Source organism: Nestor notabilis, unplaced genomic scaffold (genome assembly GCF_000696875.1).
Source record: "Nestor notabilis isolate BGI_N333 unplaced genomic scaffold, ASM69687v1 scaffold7405, whole genome shotgun sequence".
NCBI classification, from domain to species: Eukaryota; Metazoa; Chordata; class Aves; order Psittaciformes; family Psittacidae; genus Nestor; species Nestor notabilis.
The window spans coordinates 605-10,823 of NW_009927807.1; the positions used below are offsets into that span (position 1 = coordinate 605).

A 10,219-nucleotide genomic window follows, 5' to 3' on the forward strand; every position below is an offset into this window, starting at 1 on the left:
CCCCCAAGGAAAACCTGCAAACTGATTTATGTTTGACTTTCTATGCTACAGAGATTCCAGCATGTACTGTGGCATGTACTGTGTTAACTGGATCTAAGTTAAGAAAACTTGTTTTTTCAACTCTCAAATCAGAGAAACATGGGATAGAATTTGATTTCAAACACCCAATCTCTAATCCTATCATTTCTCTCACAGAAAAATCCCACAGAGGATGCTGTGCTGCTTAATTCCCAACTCTTTCAGAGCTGGCCAATGTAAAAACCACTCCAAAAACCAAATCACAGAAGTAATTTATTAGACCTCCATTTGAGTCTCCTCCTCTGCCCATCCTCTGTGGCTTTGATCATTCATGGTGGCCATTAGAAGAATAACAAGTTTGTTAGAGATTCTTAAGATGAAAAATGAGAATTAAAAAAAGAGCAAAAACAACATTTCCCAAACATTTCTCTTTACCTTGGCACTGCAGACTGCAACATTAGCAGGGAGCTGGGAAAACTGCTTCAACTCAAATACGTCTCGTACTGCCCACCGGCTCAAGTGATTCTCAGCCTTGCTGGATCCAACCACATTCTGATTTGAATGAATATATGCCACTTCTGGGACACCATCTAATATTAGGAGAAAGATAAAATCAAAGATGTGGTTATTCCAAATCTCTGAAGGAATACAGTTGCGCTGAAGGATACTGGAATTAAAAAAAAAATAAATTACAAAGTTGTAAAATTTGCTGTGATTTTACTCAGCGCCAAGTTTCTCAGCTCTATGAAATTAACAACAATCATTAGACTTACTCAGATTTATTTAGCTAGTTTAATACTGCTTTCATTTCAATGTGGGTTTTTTTCAGATCGACAGATTTAATGGCTACAATATTAACAAAGTTAAGTTGTTAACAGAACCAAATCTTCTACATGGTATTTCGAATTCCCCGATCACGTTTGTATTTTTTTTTTACCTACTTTTTCTGAACAGTCCTGTCAAGACTTTTAAGGATTTACATTTTATGTATTTAGATTTACAATACAACCCATCACCTGGCAAGACAGAAAAATAAGGCTAGCAGTTAAAAAGTGATACAGAAAGACATTACTAAATAACTCAGCAGAGCACCTACTAATATCTTGTAACAAAAACATCTATATCGGGAAGAACTTTAAACCTGCCAACAATGATAAATATATGTTACTACTTTAGTAGAAAAAATTAAAACAATCAGTTACCTAAATATCTGTCCATTGATTCCACTTTCTGCTCTTGATGTTCAAATTCAGTTTTACTTGCAGAAGTTCTACACACAGTGTAACCGCTAGACTTCATTTGTGCAACAGAGGTATCTTGAATAGGATAGAGTATTTTAGACCCAAACCGAACTCTACCTCTCTGTTTTTTATGCTTATAGCTTTGCTTTCTAGCATGTGTTTTCTCAACTGGCAAGTTGTCTTCAGATGATGAAAATTCCTCTATATTCTGGGAATCACTTTCCTTTTCTTTTCTATTGGTCTTCTTTGTTTGAAGCGGAGGTTTTGAGACATTATCTTGTTCGTTGTTATGGGCATATCTTTCTTTCCATTTTGGAAAGCTACAAGTTCTTGACTTTCTTGATTTAGAATTATGGGAAATCTCAATATCATCGGACTCATCACTTACGTCACTTGCTCCTTTCAATTCTCTTGTGCTGTTCTGGATGTCTTCAAAAGACATAGTTTTGGTCAAATTTGACTCACTGTTATGGAATCCAAATTGCCTACTGTCTTCCTTAAATAAAAACCCATGTTTTTCTTTTGCTAACTCTTCACAATTTTCAGATGTTAACCTGCGTAATTCAACTTTTTTAGTAAGCAGTGTTTGCTGGCATGCTGAAACTTGGGTAGGAAAGATGATGTCATCATCATCTTCAGAACTGTTTTCAGTATCCATGACTGTATTACTGTGCTTTGAAATGCCTTGATCATCACTTTCTATGTCCCCTTCCTCCTCAGAGCCTGATAAAACAAGCCAGTCTGTACTACACATATTTTGTTTATCAGTTCCATCTGGTGACTCAGCAGTGTTCCCATGCTCCAGAACAGACACATGGCTTTGACATTTCTGAAAATCACTGTGTTTACTATTTACATTTGTTCTTGAAGTCTGATCATCAGAATTGGAATGATGAGAGTCGTAATTTTTCTCCTCTTCTTTGGTAGTTTCAACTTCTCTCTGCAACAACTTAGAGAATCCACACTGCACTAAGGAAAGCTGTCCCTTGGTTGCCACTGAATTATTTGCATTGCAAGGCTTCCTTCTGTCACATTTTTTCATGGAAGTTTCCAGAATATCATCATCACTAAAGTCATCACAAAAGTCCGTTTCTTTTCTTATTAACTGTGCCTGAATGCTTTGGGAATTTCTATCTTCTCTACAGTCTGGTTGTTCATACTAAAAAGAAATTACAGCAAAAGTATTTTAAAAAATTTTTAAACCCTAATTCCAAAGCAGTGTAAAAAAAAGTGGGTTTTCACTATGTTAACCAAAAAAAAAAAAAAAAAGTATAAAACAGTATTACACAATGTCATGGTTTAAACCCAGCTGGTTTACACTAATCTTGTTGCCACTTTTCATCTTTCAAAGGTAGTCTGAAAAATGAGTGCATGACTCAAACCTAAATACTGTATAATAACATTCATATGAAAAATAACCTCACAGCAGTGGTCAATCTCCTTGTATATGGGGGCTAGCAGTTTAAAAGAGCAACAAGTACATAACATTCTGCACTAAAATTAGTTGAGGCCTACTGCAATCAAACAAAATTACCCCTACGCACTCTTAAAAACATTTTTAATACACAGAAGTCCAAAATACAGCTCTAGAATTATGTACTACTGAGACAAGAACTGTGATAATATGTAAAGCCTGAAGGGTAAATACTAATATCTTTTTACATGAAGTTTTAAAATTAACGTATTAATCCTGGTATCGTCCTATTTAACATAAGCTAAAAAAGTTAGTTTGTCACCAAGACCAATGTGAGATCATGACAATACAGTAATGTAACAGCAATGCAAGGTTATGATGAATGTGACAGCATACTGATTGAAATACTGACATTTACCCACAGAAATCTCCAAAAGCGTAAGAGACAGTGACCGATTTTTAGTACCATGCAGTGTGATCTAATCTAACAATATTTTCATGCTTACAATGCCATACAGTAGATCTAACTGTTCCTTTCCCAAAGCACATGAACAGTGTACAGTTAAAAACATTCATAAAAATGACCCAAGCTTCTTGGGGGGAGAGGGGGAGGAGGAAAAAAAAAATTAAAAAGAAAAAAAAGAAAGTCTTGTTCTAGAAAGAACTGTCAGGTACAGAACTTATGCGAAAGAAAAAAAAAAAAAAAAAAAAAAGCCCACAAAACAATAAACCCCCAGAAAAAGAACCCCAAAACAAACCAAAAAAATCCCCACTCCAAAGAAAACCAAAACAGAGGTCCACAAAACCTGAAGCAAGTTTTCAGTCCTCTAAATTAACTGTACTCCTTTCCACAGTTTCCTAACCAAAATCTTCTAAACAGTAAGTGTCAGATTCTCAACTGACGTCTTGGTCAGAAATCTGTTGTTACGTCATCTCTTATCTATCATAAGGCCTAAGACATTACAGAGCAATACCTACAGGCGGCCTACAAGAAATCTGAAGAGACTTTTTACAAGTGCATGTAGTGACAGAACAAGGGGCAATGGCTTTAAACTGACAGAGGGTAGATTTAGATTAGATATTAGGAAGAAATTCTGTGCTGTGCAGGTGGTAAGGCACTGGAACAGGTTCCCCAGAGAGGCTGTGGCTGCCCCCTGCCCGATGTGTTCAAGGCCAGGCTGGAAGGGGCTTGGAGCAACCTGGTCTAGTGGAAGGTGTCCCTGCCCAGGACAGACAGTTGGAACTGGATGATCTTTAAGGTCCCTTCCAACCCAAACCGTTCTACGATTCGAAGTTTCAGTAAACAATATTGCTCTCTTATAACAGCATATTAGTAAAACCTTAATTCACATTAAGGATATGATATCCAAGTGTTGTAAAGGTCACAGAATACCATATTACCAGATGTTCAGAATATCCCACTTCAAATACAGAATGAGAGCATGATATTATCAAATACTTAACAATATGTAAAACCAGGGGCAAGCAAGCAATAAAAGATAGCAAATTCAATCTAAGGTAAAAGTATTATCAGCCTAGTTACATACCATCCATACTTGCCACTACAATATCAGGAACCAGAGGGACTATCATGCTCTGGTTCATAGTCCTTACCTTTTCTGAGCTGCATGGAGAAGTCTCTTCCTTTAGCCACGTAGTTGCTGTTATGACTCCTGCTTCTACTCGCCCTTCCCTCTAGAACAGTTAAGAAAGCTTGTAATAAAAATTGTTATCTGTTCAAGTTAACAAAGGCAAGACCAGTTTTTCTTTCTTTTTAGAGAGGTCTGAGCACCAGAAATACAATCAGCAAGAAAAGGTTTGTATTTTGGCAATACAGTTGCTGCTCTTTGATCTAACGCATATCCTCCTGTAAAAGCAACATACTGCATAAATTTGTAGGATCTTACTCACACACTACTTTAGTAATTTTAAACTTTTTTCCTAAAGCAGAATACCTCCTTCAATGATCATATTACATGCCATGTTTTAATTTAATTTAGAGAAGTTTTGAGCTTAATATCCCCAAAGTTACTCTTTTGGCTATGCTACCTTTGCATTACTGTATTATATTCCCAAGCCTCCTCCCTAGCAAGGCAAATAACACAACAGAGGGAAAGAAATCTAGCATAAAGCTGCAATAAACTCCAAGATGCAAGTTAGCTGCAGCAAACATACTGGATACTGCATATACTGAAAATCAGTTTGCACTATACATTGTGGAACTGGACCAGAAAGACTTTTTTCAGAGTAACTAAGAAATTAAGACATGAAGCCCCAGTTATTTACTTCACCCTGTAATATTTTTAAATACAGCATTCTAAAACATATGTTATCAGACAGTTTTTGACACCTCAAAATGTACTATGTAAAGGTTACTGTGAACATAAAAAAGTATTCCTATAATCAGAATTCTGGCTTAAAAGGTCACTGATCTACTGATGAATAAAAGGTACCTGCACACAGTGTTGACAATATATGGAAGTATCACAACGATAAGTTATGGCATTTTTATTAGGAAAAGAACTATACTGGCAAACTTTTGAAAATTATAATCAGAACTTTTCCCAGTTTTTTTGTTTGATTTAAGGAAATTCAGCTGGTCTACATCAGAGTCAGAAATTAGCATGCCTGTTTCATTTAAGGCACTCCTAGACAGGTACTGTCTAAATTTCACCATACGGCTTTATAAAGCATTTCCATTCAAAATTATAACAAAATATCTCATGAGGAAAGGAAAAAAGTAAAACTAATATCCAAAAGTAAAAGGGTAAAACTTCACACCTCCAGGATGTCTTTGGTAAGACAGGACCCATGAGTCCTGAGTTTGAAGAGATTATGGATCCCAAAAAGCTCTCCTTGATGTTCCTTTGATCCTTGCACTGCCTCAAAATACCGCTTGGCATTTTCACTTCCAACCACTGCACAGTGAAGTTGCTAAAACAGAACAACACAAGAGATTTCAGAAGTGTTTGCTCCAACCACTCATCAGAATTTCCTGGCATCCACATTATATACACAGCTTTAGTTGGAGCAGGCAAAAATTCCTAAGGGAGGATATTTTGTTTTAATTTTCCTGGCAGATGTCGGTATAATAGATTGTGCTATAATATGAACCTGCTTGGTTTTACTGAATAAAAAACGAAAAATATTTCAAGTCTTTTACTTCATTGTTGTCTAGTATCACACATCTACTGTACACACTACTGACACTTCTCTGTATCTTGACTGCTCATCTTTCCTCAGTACTAAATTCTTGCTAATTTTTCCATAGTCCTTTGCATTGTATGCTTACTCAGTAAGGACTAAATAAGGCCACAAGATTACTCCAAATGATCTCTGAATATTTTAATTATCATGCATTCTATGTAGACTGAACAGAAGTGACTTAAAAAACTTCTACGTAAAAAGGAAAAACAAGGAAATGGTTTGTCAGGCAGAATTAAAACATTTTTGAAGTCAGGCAGGTTTAGCTGCATTTCAATGACTGTAGATTTTCAATACTTACATAATTGGTCTATTTGACTTCAAATGGAAGAACATCAAAACCATGGTTTTATGCATACAAGACCTATAATATTTTTTTAACAGTCTCTAAGCAGCTGGTAGTTCTTAAATTCTACTCCTAGTTCTAGCACTCAATAGGCATTTTCCTGGACAGCACATCCCTGGAATTATACAGGCCAGTAACTGTATAGTCAAAATCTAGTTTAACTTTAGCTAAGCAAAGTTTACATCTTTCTTGACTTACTAATTTTATTTACAAAAGTATACTTTAAGATACATATATAACTTATCTGGGTTTCTATTATGCTAGATTTCAATTCTATTTACATCAGATTATTTAATCACAAACGACTACATCACACAATCAAACACCAGTAATAAAAAAAAATTTAGAAATTTTAAAGTCAAATAGATCCCTTGGTAAGAATACACTACAAACATGATAAAGCATTTTCACATAAATTCATTTCCTGAAAAGCACCGATGACAACATTTAGCTCTCCGAGAGCACACTTGTAGAGTTCACCAAAAGCTACATGTCCACAATTACTCTTGGTTTCTGAACTTTCAATAGCAGTAAAAAAAGCATTTGCTTCAAAACTTACTGAAAATTTCCTAACTGTGCTGGTATCAATAGGAGGGAATGCAATCCAAGTGCAGACTAAAAAAAATTAAAATTCTACATTTATTGTGTTTATTGCTTCCTATTCAACCTGAGAAACACAAGTCAAGTTGGGGGGCGGGTGGGAAAGCCACCACAAAACCAAACCAACCACATAAGCCTTTCAAGAAGTTTTTATAGACGTCTTTTGGAAAATCAAACAGACAATATCCAGGTCTTCTTTATCTACAAGCTTACCAACTGCAAAAACCTCTGTGAAGCATGACTCTCCTCCTCCAGGATTTTAGTGAATACAGCTGGTGGTAAATTGCTGTTGCTCATTTTGTTAGCCTGAGATCTCACCTACTGATATTTGCTGTTGAAATGAATACTTTTAAGTGCTTTGCATGACAGAAACTTTAAACTGGATGCTCTCTAAGCTTTTCCATGAATGTGGATATAAAGAACAAATCAACTAGTTTTTTGGCTATGAACACTCCTTTAGACCTTGCTTAAAGGAGCCCATACAGCAGTGCAATTCCTGCTCCTGATGTGTTTGAAAACAAAATTATTGTAGAATCACAGAATACCCGGTTGGGAGGGACCTCAAGGAGCACCCTGGCAAAAGCATGGTCTAGCAAAATGTCCCAGCACCCTGTCTGGCCATATCTTAAATGCATCCAATGCTGGGGAATCCACTGCTTCCCTGGGGAGATCATTCAAATGGATGACTGTTCTCGCTGAGAAAAATTCTCCCCTGGTGTCCAATTAGAATCTCTCTGGGAGTAACAGATGCCCATTACCCCTTGTCTTTTCCAAGACTTCTTGTAAAAAGGGAGTCTCCAGCTTCCTTTAAATACTGGAACATGGTGATAAAGTCTCCCGAGCCTTCTTTTCTCAAGGCTGAACAAGCCCAGCTCTCTCAGCCTTTCCTCACATAGCAGGCTTCCCAGTCCTCTGATAATTGTCATGGCACTTCTCTGGACCCATTCCAGCCTATCCGCATCATTTTTGTATGGCAGGGACCAAAACTGAATACAGTATTCCACGTGTGACCTAACACGCAAGGAGAAGGATAATGACTTCCTTATCTCTGCTGGCGATGTCCTTGTTGGTGTAACTCAGCATCTTGTTGGCTTTCTTTGCTGCAGCTGTACACTGTTCACTCATATTGAGCTTGTTGTCCAGCAGGACCCTCAGTCCCTTTCCACAGAGCTGCTCCCCAGCCAGGTAGATCCCAGCCTGTGCTGCACTCTTGGACTGTGTTTAGCCAGGTGCAAGATCTTCCACTTTTCCTTGATGAACTTCATACGGTTCTGGTCTGCCCACTTTTCCAGCCTATCCAGGTCCTCCTGCAGACTGACTCCCTCTTACAAAGTGTCCATTTCCTGACTCAGTTTGGTATCATCAGCAAAGACAATCAGGGTACACCTGCTCCCACCTTCCAGATCGCTTATGAAGGTACTAAGCAGACTTGGGCCCAACATCAGACCCTGTGGGACCCAACTAGTGACAGGTCGCCAGTTTGAAGACAAGCTATTAACCAAGCTATTATTCTGACCTCACTGGGAAACAGTTGCTAGATTCTGCGTTCCTCAAACTTTTGGTTTTCCTAGTCTTAGGTTTTTAAACTTACCAATGCAACTAGCAAAATTAAGAAAGAGCAAGTGTTCCAAGGTTCAGTATTCTGACAAGCAACATTACTTCTTCTCTTCATAATAGCAGAACTACAAGCTGGCCTTCCCTTCTTTTACAAGCATGTTTTTACAGGCAGGAGAGTAGCAATGCCTTCTTGCTTTTCTTCCATAGCACCAGCAAGATTTTTGCTCGACTTTCTCCAACCCTTCATGAGAAAAAGCCGCCTAAATCAGACTGCTGCAGATACTAACTACAAATCTCAAAAATATATTTTACAAGTCTTAAAGTTTTGTCTATAACCTGATAAATGTATACTGTATAATTAAGCTGTTCAAAGTTACAGAAAAACTCAAATACAAATATAATTGTTTTATTCTTTAACAATTACATCTTTGCATAATAAGTTAACAGCATCTATCATAAAACTGAGGTAAACTGCGATTTTGCTATAGGCTAACTTTGCTTTCAGTCACTGAAACTGCTTAAAAGAGATCCCAATTTAAATAGTTTCTGAACATTACCTGTTTATAAACTTGTCGCAAGTACATCATCTCCTCCACAGTTCCCAAGGATATCAATCTAAACACTTTAACAGGTTTGTATTGGCCAATCCTATAAGCTCTGCAAGGACAATGGCATATTAAAAAACATTTTTATCAGTTGAAAAAAGAAAGCACTTTTAGGAGTATTAAAATAAATAAGTAAATAAAAGCATTCCAATAAAACACTAGTACTCTAAATCATTTATGCGTTGGTTGTGTTTTTGCTAGTTTGTTTTTGTTGGGTTTATTTGGGGTTTTTTTCGGTTGGTTTTTTTTACTTTTCCAAGTTTTCCTCAGTATTTAATTCCCCTTCCCTTTACCCTTAGTTTTCAGTTTTGATTCCAAGGCCTTTCCAGTTGAAAAATCTTTCTCCTCAGATTGTACCACAAGGCCTGTCTCCCACCTCTCTTGAAAACACATCTTCCAATATTTTTCTCAGTTGTTTTTTCACCACCCCATCCCATGTCTCCATCTGCTCTTGCATAAAGTATTCTCCTATTTGCATTATAGGAGAGCTAGATCACAAGACTTCTCGGGGCAGTCTGTTCTTTTTTAACTTTATAAATTACTTTGCAAGTTACAGCATCATAAACCAGCTAATAAACAGGCAGTGTTCTATCTAAATGGCAAATTCTGAGACTTCCAATAGATTATATTCCAAAAATTCAAGAAAGGCTGATCCAATTTATAAAAATGTGATCTTACAAAGATTCTTTAAAGGCAGACCCTTTCAACAATACACATTGCTGAAATAGGTATTTCTCTTAGAAGTCAGAAAGACTCTTAAGATGGAATTACATCATTGGATGGGACAACAGAAACAAGTTTATTTCTACACATTAAAATATATGTATATATATCTACTGAATTTACAAGGCTTCCAGTATTTTTTACTTCAGCTATTCAAAAGTCTGTCCTGAATTTCTAAGGAAACATCCTACGGTTAAAAAGCCCTGAAAGAAAAATCCAGATTCCTGGAAATTCTCCAATGGCATAGTATCAGAGATGGAAGTGAGTGCTGAAGAGACACTAATCTCCACAAGGGTGAAGCGGAAAAGAACATAGATTTTTTCTCTAAGGATTCTGGAACTCAAAACATCACTTGAACTAGAGTCAACTACAATGCATTTTGTCTTGAAAAACACAGGAGAAATGCCATCCAGCTACACAGACGCACATGCTCTAGAGATCTATGTTACAGGAACTACGGTGGTTGTTTGATTGGGTTTTGGTTTTTGGTTTTGTTATTTTTTGGTCTGGG

At 36.8% G+C, this 10,219-nt stretch overlaps 1 protein-coding gene across 1 annotated transcript in view; it reads right to left on the reverse strand.

The window, feature by feature from the left end:
- Positions 1–453: 453 nt before the first annotated feature.
- The window catches only part of LOC104405494 (DNA excision repair protein ERCC-6-like 2), a gene marked incomplete at both ends in the record, with an annotated part of 10,842 nt that continues 1,076 nt past the window's right edge, over positions 454–10,219 (reverse strand). The window contains 5 exons of the mRNA XM_010014223.1: positions 454–608; positions 1,221–2,418; positions 4,288–4,368; positions 5,455–5,607; positions 8,938–9,037. Of these exons, the coding sequence (XP_010012525.1) occupies positions 454–608; positions 1,221–2,418; positions 4,288–4,368; positions 5,455–5,607; positions 8,938–9,037 (1,687 nt within the window). The remainder of the gene's footprint in view (positions 609–1,220; positions 2,419–4,287; positions 4,369–5,454; positions 5,608–8,937; positions 9,038–10,219) is intronic.